The 12,762-nt window shown below is 43.3% G+C and overlaps 2 protein-coding genes across 3 annotated transcripts; both read left to right on the top strand.

Annotated features, from left to right (window-relative positions):
* The first annotated feature begins 5,444 nt into the window (after window positions 1-5,444).
* Window positions 5,445-8,529, top strand: LOC106612614 (histone H3.3A). The gene is made up of 4 exons (XM_014213948.2): window positions 5,445-5,572; window positions 6,898-7,041; window positions 7,164-7,317; window positions 7,781-8,529. The coding sequence occupies exons 2-4, from the start codon at window positions 6,914-6,916 to the stop codon at window positions 7,907-7,909; spliced, it is 411 nt and encodes a 136-aa protein (XP_014069423.1). The 5' UTR covers window positions 5,445-5,572; window positions 6,898-6,913; the 3' UTR covers window positions 7,910-8,529.
* Window positions 8,530-9,826: 1,297 nt separating this feature from the next.
* LOC106612615 (histone H3.3A) lies at window positions 9,827-12,435 on the top strand. 2 transcript variants are annotated; one of them, XM_014213949.3, is made up of 4 exons: window positions 9,827-9,958; window positions 10,800-10,943; window positions 11,161-11,314; window positions 11,562-12,435. In XM_014213949.3, exons 2-4 carry the CDS (start codon window positions 10,816-10,818, stop codon window positions 11,688-11,690), a joined length of 411 nt encoding a protein of 136 aa, XP_014069424.1. In that variant the 5' UTR covers window positions 9,827-9,958; window positions 10,800-10,815; the 3' UTR covers window positions 11,691-12,435. The 2 variants fall into 2 exon arrangements, with proteins under 2 accessions (XP_014069424.1, XP_014069425.1); XM_014213950.3 differs by having other exon boundaries at window positions 9,829-9,954; window positions 11,562-11,974.
* Window positions 12,436-12,762: the final 327 nt, after the last annotated feature.

The following is a 12,762-nucleotide window of genomic DNA, read 5'->3' as shown; positions in this document are numbered from 1 at the left end:
AGGGTGACCCAATAATTTATTGCCAGCTGCTGTCTCCTAATCTGCAATGGCATATCCCCAATCTCCACCTGTAGTGCAGCCAACGGGGACGTCCGAAACGCCCCATTATATATTCTGAGTCCTTGCCCCTGTATGACATCTAGCCTTTCCAATGAGGTCCGGGCTGCCGAACCATACGCTATACTGCCATAGTCTATTAAAGATCGGATCAATGCAAAATACATGGTCCTCAATGAGGAACGCCCAGCCCCCCGCTCCTTCCCTGTCAGACAGCGCATCACATTTAGCACCATCTTACACATTACCACCACTCTCTCAATGTGTTCTGCCCAGGTCAGTCTAGTGTCAAAGTATACCCCGAGGAACCTAAAGACCCCCATCCTGTCCAAGTTTCTCCCATATAACCTGAAGCATACCTCCTCTCCCACCTTCCTCCTGGTAAAGAACACTGTCTGAGTTTTCTCTACAAAGAACCTGAATCTCCACATTAATGCCCACCACTCTACCTCATCAATTGCTTCCTGTACCTTCCTGACTATGTAATGGCACATTTCTTCCCCTCTTCCATAAGGCCCCATCATCTGCAAATAACGACCTCCCAATATCTGTCTGTAACTGAGAGTAAACATCATTGATCATGATTGAGAACAACAGAGGACTAATCACGCTCCCCTGTGGTGTACCGTTATCCACCAGGTAGCTGCCTGATAGAGACCCTCACCTGGATAGAACTTCCAAACAGGAAATCCTTTATCCAGTTGTACGTTCGTCCTCCTTCCCCCATAATATCAAGCTTGATTAACAAGCCCTCGTTCCACATCATATCATACGTCTTCTCCACATCAAAAAAGACAGCTACAACAGTCTACTTGTTCACCTGAGCCTTCCTGACCTCTGCTTCTATAAGCAGAGCACTGGGTCCATAATTCCCCTTCCTAAACCCACTCTGGTGGTACTAGCCCCCTGCTCTCCAGGAAGAAAGTGAGCCTCTCCGTAATCATACTTTCCATAATCTTACATACATGTGATGTTAAAGCTATTGGCCGATAGCTTGTTGGCCTCGTTGGATCCTTTCCTGGCTTCTGGATTGGTACCACTACTGCCTCCTTCCAACTGCCTGGTAGTTTCCCCTCCTCCCACACTCTGTTGTACAACACTAATACCTTATCCAGTGCCTCATCACTAAGATGGGCCAACATAACATAGCACACCTCATCTTTCCCAGGTGAAGTTAACCCAGCCTTGCCTATTGCCCTTTTCACCTCTGCCATGGTATATGATGCATTCAACGCATCCTTTACATCCTCCCTCCTATCCAGCATTGCAGGATGCTCCTCTCTCATTCTCTCTCCCCCTCCTTCTGACCCCACTCATCCTCTTAATCATCCTCCACAGGTGTCGTCCTTCCAATGGTGTCACAGAACCGACGCCAACATGACCTCTTTGCATGACGGATTGTTCTCCTCACCAGGGCCTGGGCCTGTTTATACTGAATCAGACTGACGGATAGTTCTCCTCACCAGGGCCTGGGCCTGTTTATACTGAATCAGACTGACGGATAGTTCTCCTCACCAGGGCCTGTTTATACTGAATCAGACTGACGGATAGTTCTCCTCACCAGGGCCTGTTTATACTGAATCAGACTGACGGATAGTTCTCCTCACCAGGGCCTGTTTATACTGAATCAGACTGACGGATAGTTCTCCTCACCAGGGCCTGTTTATACTGAATCAGACTGACGGATAGTTCTCCTCACCAGGGCCTGTTTATACTGAATCAGACTGACGGATAGTTCTCCTCACCAGGGCCTGTTTATACTGAATCAGATGTTGGAAGTTATGCATCCTTTTCAGTACTCTAAATGTCCTGTTCCTACTCCTCCCCGCTGCCCCACACTCATCTGCCCACCATGGGACTGCTTTCCTCCTCCTCCTCCCTGAACTCTTAGGTATAACCTCAGTAGCTGCCCCCACTAACGCTGTTCTCACCCAGTTATTCATACTATCCACATCCCCTCTCATATCCACCCGAGCCATCACCTCCTTACTCAGCTCCTGAAACTGATCCCGCTTTGCCCTTCCAAACACCCACCCTGCCTACTCCATCCACGGACACATCTCCTCCTCCCTCCGGCCTTCCTTCAGTTTGGGTCAGTCACAGTGGTCAGGTATTCTGCCCCATGTGTACTCTCTGTTTAGGGCCAATTAGCATTCTAGTTTGCTCAGTTTTTTTGGTCAATTCTTTCCAATGTGTCAAGTAATTATTTTTTGTTTCTCATGATTTGGTTGGGTCTAATTGTGTTGCTGTCCTGGGGCTCTGTTTGTGTTTGTGAACAGAGCCCCAGGACCAGCTTGCTTAGGGGGCTCTTCTCCAGGTTTATTTCTCTGTAGATGATGGCTTTATGGAAGGTTTGGGAATTGATTCCTTTTAGGTGGTTGTAGAATTTAACAGCTCTTTTCAGGATTTTGATCATTAGCGGGTATTGGCCTAATTCTGCTCTGCATGCATTATTTGGTGTTTTACGTTGGCACAAAAGCCATGACAGGGAGACATAGTGAAGTGGTAACTTACGTGCAAGCAGTTGCTCCCAACGCCACTTGGGTATATTGCAGCATCCACCGAAAGGCTCTTGCTGCCAAGGGAACGCCTGACAGCTTGAAATACGTTATGGACACAACTGTGAAAATGGTCAACTTTGTTAAAGCAAGGCCTCTGAAATCTCGTGCACTATGCAATGATATGGGCAGTGACCATGTAACGCTTTTACAACATACAGAAGTGCGCTGGTTATCAAGGGGCAAAGTATTGACAAGTTTTTTTTAATTGAGAGACAAGCTTAAAGTTTTCTTTACTGACCATAATTTTCACTTGTCTGACCGCTTGCATGATGACGAGTTTTTGACACGACTGGCCTGAATCTAGGATTACAGGGACTCCACAACTATATTCAATGTGCGGGACAGAATTGAGGCTATGATTAAGAAGGAACTCTTATCCGTCTGCATTAACAAGGACAACACACAGGTCTTTCCATCATTGTATGATTTTTTGTGTGCAAATGAACTCAAGCTTACGGACAATGTCAAATGTGAGATAGCGAAGCACCTGAGTGAGTTGGGTGTGCAATTACGCAGGTACTTTCCCAAAATGGATGACACAAACAACTGGATTTGTTATCCCTTTCATGTCCTGCCTCCAGTCCACTTACCAATATCTGAACAAGAGAGCCTCATCGAAATTGCAACAAGCGGTTCTGTGAAAATGTAATTTAATCAGAAGCCACTGCCAGATTTCTGGATTGGGCTGTGCTCAGAGTATCCTGCCTTGGCAAATCGTGCTGTTAAGACACTGTTGCCCTTTGCAACCACATACCTATGTGAGAGTGGATTCTTGGCCCTCACTAGCATGAAAACTAAATACAAGCACAGACTGTGAGTGGAAAATTATTTAAGACAGACTCTTTCCAATACAACCCAACATTGCAGAGTTATGTGCATCCTTTCAAGCACACCCTTCTCATTAACCTGTGGTGAGTTATTCACAATTTTCAATGAACAAATAAAGTTATGTAAGATGGCTAAGTAAAGAGCAAAATTATTGATTATTATTAGATTATTATTTGTGCCCTGGTCCTATAAGAGCTCTTTGTCACTTCCCACGAGCCGGGTTGTGACAAAAACTCACACTCATTCTTATGTTTAATAAATGTTTAGGTTAGTGTGTGTGTGGCAGGCTAACAATGATGGCAGAAAACAACAGTTGAGAGTGCGCTGACCCTGGTGCTAGAGGGGGTACAGCTGGAGGTTGAATGTTTGAAGGGGTATGGGACTATAAAATGTTTGGGAACCACTGCTCTAGGACATCGGTGTCTAGATGGAATTTGTATTCGTGGTCCTGGGAAATTGACCTTTTTTGGAACACCATTATTTTTGTCTTACTGAGATTGACTGTCAGGGCCCAGGACTGACAGAATCTGTGCAGAAGATCTATCCCCCACTCACAGATTCCTACCATCACACTAGATACCAGAGTGAGGTCTAAGGCAGACTCTTTCCCTGTGGCACTACATCAAACCTGGTCCCCCAGCCATCATTCAGGCATACCAGATCTTTCATTTCTATCAGATTTTCCATAATTTGCCCATTTCCATCCATCCTAACTCCACCCCTTGTTGCTTGCAAACGTTGAACAGTCACTAGAACGCCTCCTCTCAAGTTGTCCCTTACCTCTTTAGTGCTGTCACTCACAGGCCCTGCCCTTTAATCCACTGCTTCCCTGCTTGATCAGTCCAGCTGCTCGACACCACCATACACTTCCCTATGTGCTTCCCTCTGCGACATGTCCTTACCGTACACCAAGCTCCCATCTCTTAACACTTTAGCATTACAACTTGCCCAATCAACTCCTTTATCACAGCCGTCAACTTTATCGGACTCATCGCCCCAACTCCTCTGTCCTCCCTAAACTTCAGAACCACTTTATGTTCCTCCTGACCTCCATGCTCCCCTCGCGTCTTATCTTGCCCTTCCGACCACCGAACTGCCGCTAGCGTTGGAAACTGTTGCTCTCCTCAAACTTCCTTTTCTGCCTCCATAGACCTCCCGCTCCGTTTCAAACCCCCTACACTTTCTCTCCCGCTTTCTTTTTCTTACTCCCTCCTTTATTTGTACCACTGTGCTCCATACTTGCTTTACTTTCTTCTCCATCAATATCTCTTACCATATCTGACCCAGTCTCAGCACAGCCGTGCGAACTGCCGCCACACCGAGTAAAGTTTGATTGTTTGTTTATCAAAGATTGACCGCTAGACACAGTTTTCAGCCTCTCTGGCCGAATCTACTAGCAGAGCAGTACCCGGGAGTTCAACGAGCGTCAGCGGAGCCCTCCGACGTCTCCAGTCCATGCTCTGCTGGATCAGCACGAACTGATGGGCCTCTATCGCCACCTCGAGGAGGGCTTGTGTAAAAACCACCCCTGGTAATAAGATATTTGTAGGCCCAAAATGTATAAAATGATACGATTTTTGCTAGGTATTTTAGTACTTTTGTGATTTAAAACTTGTATATAATACTAAAGCAATGTTTGTCACAATACACAAACCTTCCAAGAAATGTCATCTGAGAATCTAAGTTGTTTGATTTCTTACATTAACAACTTTAGGTAACAGAAATCCAGTAATTACTAATTTTGTAATTATAGACATTTTGTCTCGTACGCTCACGTTGAATCGTGTCCCATAAAACACCTTCAATTAGTCCATAATTGTCTTACATTTAAATGGTCAATATCTGCCAATGCAATAAATGGACATTTAAAAAACATCGCACGTTATGTAGTATATCACGCTTTTCTGAATGTACTGATCATGTCTTTCAGTTAAGATGATTGATAATTGACTGAATGGGTCAATTGATAAACGTGCAGAAAAGTTGGTCTCTCTTGTCGCAGCAGATGCATTGTGGGTAACCTGCCATTTTAACCCAATATAGGACTCCATTCTGTTGTGGGAACAACGCAATAAATAAGGACACGAGACCAGTTTCACATTTAAACATTAGCTGTTGTATCAAAGGTAAGTGTCGCGTTTGAAATATTAAAAAAAATATATTGTGTATTTGTGAATTTTCACTTTTTTGTTCTTTAGATAGTATCTTTTTGCAACTAAATCCGCAATCATAGGGAAACCCAAGCTCGACGACCGAAAAAGCAAGCTATTATCTGCTTGTAGTAACTAGAGACCAAAACACTCCTGTCGAATTTGACACGGTTATGCACCGGTTCTGAGTGATCTTCTGAGTACTGAAGTTTTTCAATCGATTCCTAGTGGTGTCTAGAACAATCTTCAATGTGTTTATTAGTATAAAGCAGCAATGTCATCGTTTAAATGTCGTTTTAATTGTCACCCTCTTGTAAAACACATTCGAATTTTCCTTCCCGTTAATACGTTCCTGTTACAGCAGCCATCGTCTCCAATGCGTAAGAGGCGGGACCTATTTGGTGAAAAACATTGCTCATTGGCGGACAAGGAAGAAAATCCCGCCCATCAGATCACTTAACAAGTCCCGATTGGTAGTTGTAAGAAACCTTTACGCTGTAATTCGCTCAATTTGATGTACATCTTTGCGTAATTGAGCCACAGACTTGGGTATAATCAGTGTTGTAAACAAATATCAAATTGTAAGCATGTTCTTGATTGGTAGGTTACTTTAAGTGGTGTCGGCTACTAGTTACCTGTCAAATTGTCCTCTAATATAATTTTTGGATTAACCAGTACTAACTCAGTAACGTAATCTGATTACTTCCTTTTACATTTGGATTAATTTTCCTTTAGAATCGTTAAACAAAAGATCCATCGAACGCTTTTTGTGTGTCATCCTAGTGGTCTCAATTTATGGTCAGGTGGAACAAATTTAAACGTGCCTTTTTTCCAATGATGAATTGAAAGTCATTGAAGGGTGTCAATGTATTGTCATAACGTTCTTTCTAAATGTAACTGTCTTCTTTTGAAAAAGTATCTGTAATCCGATGACAATATTTTTGCTTCTAACGTAACATTAGTTAACTTCTTCTAACAGATTATTCCAAACACCACTTATTGGATAGTGTATCCAATCATTAATAGACCAAACGATGCACTTTTATGAGTTCATAGAGCTAAAATGTCTCACCTAAAATCAAATGCCTCATGAAAGCTTGGCATTTGGAAGTATGTTGACACGTCGCATTGTGGCGTTTTCAGCAGGCTAACATGGTTTTACACTGCAATTTGATATCTAGTTGGTTACACTTCCATTTACGTCATTTAGCAGATGCTCTTATCCAGAGCGACTTAAAATTGGTGCATTCACCTTATGATATCCAGTGGAACATTCCTGTCTCAATTTTGCCTTTAATCAGGTAATTTGTAGGAGCCATGGCCCGTACCAAGCAGACAGCCCGTAAATCTACTGGAGGCAAAGCCCCACGTAAGCAGCTGGCCACCAAAGCTGCCCGCAAGAGTGCCCCTTCTACTGGCGGGGTCAAGAAGCCCCATCGCTACAGGTGATGGAGAGTGACAACGCGTAGTGCCTGAACAGACTTTGACCCACCTGGTGTCATGGTCTCCTTTAATAATTTTGTGTAGGTAAAGGACCAGTGGTTAATTACTGTGTGTTTAACTCCAGGCCTGGTACTGTGGCCCTGCGTGAGATCCGTCGGTACCAGAAGTCCACTGAGCTGCTGATCCGCAAGCTGCCCTTCCAGCGCCTGGTGAGAGAAATCGCTCAGGACTTCAAGACTGACCTGCGTTTCCAGAGTGCAGCCATTGGAGCCCTGCAGGTCAGGGTTTATGATTTTCGTTAACCCACCAAATAACACTAAAGCCAGACCTATCGGGAATCTGTACACTCAAAGGGAAACGTCATAATTTTGGCAATGAGGCCCTTTATCATCTTTTGCTGATTCGGATGAACTACTGAATGCCATACGTCTGTCCAGTATGAAGAAAGTTGGTTAGTATTAGCACAATGACTGAAAGTCTATGGGTATCTGCTAGCATGCTCGTAGATATAAATAACTTTTAGTCATTGCACTAATGCTAGTTAGCATTGGCTCAAACTTTCTTCATACTGACTCGGGGGAAGTGGATAAAGGGCCTCATTGCCAAAATCCCAAAGTATCCCTTAAAAGGTGGTGACCTACTGGCAGTCCTCTCCCCAAATGTTCAAATAATGCATTGGTCCATACCAAGTTAGAGCTTATGCATGTCAGCTGAATTTAACTTCTTTTTTTTTGTCTGCAGGAGGCCAGTGAGGCTTACCTGGTTGGTCTGTTTGAGGACACCAACTTGTGCGCCATCCACGCCAAGCGTGTCACCATCATGCCCAAAGACATCCAGCTGGCCCGTCGTATCCGTGGGGAGCGTGCTTAGACGCCTCCTTATTTTTACCTCAGCCTGTCTTTTCCTCCCTTCCCACTTATCCTTATAAGGAGCTTGATTTGAGTAATTATGTGACACAGGTAGTGTGTAGTCTTGTCCCCCTTAGTTTGCTTAGCAGCAGAGTTTTAGGGTACTTTGTATCTGTTTTGAAGCTGATCTGAGTCACACCTTTAATGTGTATGCAACTCGGCACAGCAAAGGGTGCATGCATGAAGCATCTTGGGCAAGCATTTCCCCCTCCTACTATTGATATTATTATAACAGGGTTGGTTTTCTAATTGGTATACATGTGGTGTTTTTACATGTACCCTTTATAAATTTTTTTACAACTAGTGTTTCTACTGTTTACATGATACATTTACAAATGGTTAATTCTGTGCTGAAATTGATCAATAAAAATATGACTTTGCATGATTCAAAATATTGCATAGGCCTATATGTAGCACAATGTTTGTATTTTTCCCATGTTTTTATCCAGATTATTTGAGTTCCTTTCTCAGGTTGTGATACCCTTTTCATACTGATTTCGTTTATTTTACTTTGTTTTTTTTAAGCAGACATTTGTAATATCCAGAATTCTCATACAAAGGTGATAAACTAATGTTCCACAACTGGTTGAGTGAAGTGATTGGCCTGTACTGAGTTGTATGCTGCTGGCAATGGTATTTTAATCGATTTACTGTATAGTTTAAATAGTGAACCGTTTCATATTATTTGAACTGTCATATTCATTGGAAACCGTGGTAGGGGAAAAAGTACCCACTTGTTTTACTTGACTACAAGTAAAGACACTTTTTCAAATTTTTATAGAAAATGATGAGTGAAACTCACCAGTACAATACTACATGAGTAAGTATTCGGTTTTAAATATACTTTATCAAAGTGTAAATTTCAAATTCCTTATCTGCACACGGCACCGTTTAACTTTTTTTTTTTTTTTACGGATAACCAGGGGCACAGTAACACTCAGACATCATTTACAAGCATGTCCAAAATCTTTCCATCACATTCATACTCAGACTTTCCTCGTCTTAATATATTTCTTAATTCCATTTTAAGATGTGTGAATTGTTTAGCTATTACTGCACTGTTGGATCTAGGAACACATTTCGCTACACCCGCAATATCAGCTGCTAAATATGTGTAAGCGTCTGTTCTGTGAGTGCCTGATCCGAGAGAGTAGGGATGACCAGGGTCGTTCTCTTGGTAAGTGCGTGAATTGGACCCGTTTCCTGTCCTAAACATTCAAAATGTAACGTGTACCTTTGGGTGTCGGGGATAATGTGTGGAGTAAACTTTTTTTTTTTAAATCCAAATGATAAAATACCTCAAACTAAAGTAGTACTTACGTATTTTTACTTAAGTACTTTACACCATTGATTGGAAACCAGACCTTTGACATTGCAGGGTGACATTTGCACAAGACTTGTGACTAAGGTTGTACGATGATATAGAAATGCACAATTACTTCAGCATAATAGCTTTCTTGAGCATGGCAAATTGAAAAGCCAAAACTTTTCCACATCTTGAGAACAATATTTATAGCAAGTAGGCTACTATGTTCGCATATGAAATTTGGAGACTGATACAAAATATCATTCAGTGGCGTACAAAAAAATATCCAAAGATGTGTCTGAAGCATTGGCGGTTCTAGACCATTTCAACGGGGGGGGGGGCAAGCTTGGGCCAGTTGTACTGTTAGAGGGGCCAGCTCCACTAACGGATGTAAAAAAAAAAAAAGCGATAGCAAAAATGTATGTTAAAATTATTTCATACTCCACATTTAGGGGGAGCACAAGGGGGTCCAAAATTCTTGTCACAGGGGCACTGCCCCCCAGAACCGCTAGTGGTCTGAAGCGCCACAAATGAAACGAAACAAGAAATGTTTGTATACACTATGGCATTCTGGGAGAAATGATTGACATAGCGGCCATTTTCCCGCTGGACGGTTGTTCCCATTGTGGATACGAGGAAGAAAATACTGACACCGCCAGACAAGCTAAACACTTCTCACATTCTTTTTAACCACTTTTGGTGTAGGTAAGTCAAACACTCGACTGCTTTTAATTTACGTGATCTTCACATTTGAAAAGTTTCAGTTTGCATCAATTGTGGTGTTATTTTGTTGGAAATCCATCTCATTTTCGTCGTAGAGAAAAATAACAAACCCGACTGTCGAAACCGCACAGAATTGCAGCCTTTTCTACAGCTAGTGCAACTGGATAAAAACAATTTCAAATTATGCGCGGGTTCGCTTCGGTTGTACGCAGGCATTGGGGTTCGAAGTCCGTTTCTGTGCCTACATACGAGTTCTCTGAGATGTCTTCTTTTACGTATATTAGTTGTTTGATGATATTGTCAAACAGCTGTTTATTTAAATATCAAAGTTTTAGTGGTACTCCTTTGCTCTTCTGCCTCTGGTCTTTATCCCGGTTGCGCATCAAGCAGCCGCCATCGTCACAGCGGAGTGGGCGGTCGCTACCAACAACGCCTATGAGCTGTAGATCCCGCCTCCTCGTGACAGAACACACGCTGATTGGGCTTAGTCATATGTTTACACAATTAGATTGACTAACCAACCAATGCCGTCGTTTCCCCCCATTGATTGATTGATTGGCCCACTGTCGACTTTGATTGGGAAGATTCATGTTGTAGCCTCTCAACACTTTTTTGGGTTCTAGATGTGTTCAATGACAGTGAGTGGAACACCCAATTATTGTACAGAAATAGTCTTGTTTCACAAGGCTTTTCACATTTTGTGAAAGTTTTGAATCAGCCGAGGTAATGGATGAATACAAATTCAGTTACTTATTATCAGGTATAATTGCAATGACTAAAAGTTTAAGCTATAGTAATTATTGTGGTTCTCCCCTTTGTTCAGGTGATTTATAGGAGCCATGGCCCGTACCAAGCAGACAGCCCGTAAATCTACTGGAGGCAAAGCCCCACGTAAGCAGCTGGCCACCAAAGCTGCCCGCAAGAGTGCCCCTTCTACTGGCGGGGTCAAGAAGCCCCATCGCTACAGGTGAGAGTGACAGAGAGGCTGAAAGGTCTTGCCAAAGCTGCCCTCTGTCCCTGAGCCACACTACTGGCCCTTATTATGACTCCATCACTGCCTGATGCAAGAGAGAAGGATTTAGGCCTAAAGAGTTTGATGACATGTTTGACTCTGGATTTTTGTAATGAATCCATACAGTGGTGTTAGTCATGGGATTGTTCTAACTGTGTGTGTTTCCTTCCAGGCCTGGTACTGTGGCCCTGCGTGAGATCCGTCGTTACCAGAAGTCCACTGAGCTGCTGATCCGCAAGCTGCCCTTCCAGCGCCTGGTGAGAGAAATCGCTCAGGACTTCAAGACTGACTTGCGTTTCCAGAGTGCAGCCATTGGAGCCCTGCAGGTCAGTGCTAACCCCAACTAAGGGATACAAGCTTTCATAAACCACATATCTCAAGTTTGAGGCATGAGGACAATAATTGCATTATGCATTATTACTTACAAAAAAAATTATCACACACTGAAGAGGAATGCTTCGATCATGTGCCTGAATGTATGACAATATATAATTTTACAGGTTGATATTGTCCACACATTTTTAAGTGTGTTGTTGTGAGCCATTTCTCCAACCTGTTCTTTGTTGTCTGCAGGAGGCCAGCGAGGCTTACCTGGTTGGTCTGTTTGAGGACACCAACTTGTGCGCCATCCACGCCAAGCGTGTCACCATCATGCCCAAAGACATCCAGCTGGCCCGTCGTATCCGTGGGGAGCGTGCTTAGACGCCTACCTGATTTACCTCTCCTCCCCTCACCAGTCTGCCCTCCCTTTCCTCCCTTCCCTGCCCTCCCTCCCCTTTCCTCCCCCTCCCTTCCTTCCTACCATCCCTCGCCCTCCCCTCCTCCCTTCCCTCGCCCTCCCCTACCTCCCTTCCCTCGCCCTCTCTTATGTTGGTAGTGATATAGAGAAACAATGATTATGATAAGAATAACGTGTATAGTGGTGTTTTCTTAGTACTCTCGGCAGCAGACTATTATGGGTACTCTTTTGTGCATGTACCTGCTTGTTGCTGGTCAGATCTCCCACCACCACACCATCAAATCAGATGTTCCATTGTCATGATGCCGTGTGGAGAGATCAGATTAAACAGAAGACAGGGAATCTGACAGGTTGTGGTCACAGGAGGATGGGGTTAGGTTTTTGTCTGCAGAGGGGAGTACCTCTTTCTCTGCAGGGTGCTAGAACAACTGCCCTAGTCCCTTCCTCCTTCCCCACTCTTCCAGTGAAATAGAGACTGAGCTGGTATCTTTCATGGCAACACATGAACGAGAGTCCAGCCCCCACCCTCCCCCTTTGTGTGTGAGCGTGTAGATTCTGATCAGCACAGCAAATTGTATACAATTCAAAAACATCTCTAGAGCAATTGTTTATTATTACAATATTGATCATTATCATGGGTATTATGTTTATTTTTTATGCTTATGGAGGTGGGGGGGATTCAAATAAAATTTTGTACAGAAAACAAAATCGATGTAAGCTATCGTTTCTACAGGTGTTGAAGCTTGTGATTTGTTTTGGCTGTCCAAGGGGATTCTAGATTGTTCATTCTCATTTCATTGCCTCATATGATTGGCACTATTTTCCCTTTGTCTTTGAATTCTCAAATTTGGCTTCTGCTATAAATAATTGGAGACAGCATTTTAAGGCTTTTGCAAACAAATAGTGAATCCAGTGTTCTTCTTTGTGATCACTCCTTCTGAGGGGCCTTGTTGTGAGGTTTATGGAGCTGGTGGTCAATGCTCTCTTGCAAACCAAAAACAGTCTAATTGGTAAAGTGATCATGTATGTTAATGT

The sequence above is a fragment of the Salmo salar genome, chromosome 09 (genome assembly GCF_965601325.2).
Source record: "Salmo salar chromosome 09, fSalSal1, whole genome shotgun sequence".
In the NCBI taxonomy this organism is placed as follows: Eukaryota; Metazoa; Chordata; class Actinopteri; order Salmoniformes; family Salmonidae; genus Salmo; species Salmo salar.
This window is presented reverse-complemented; position numbering and strand designations above follow the sequence as displayed.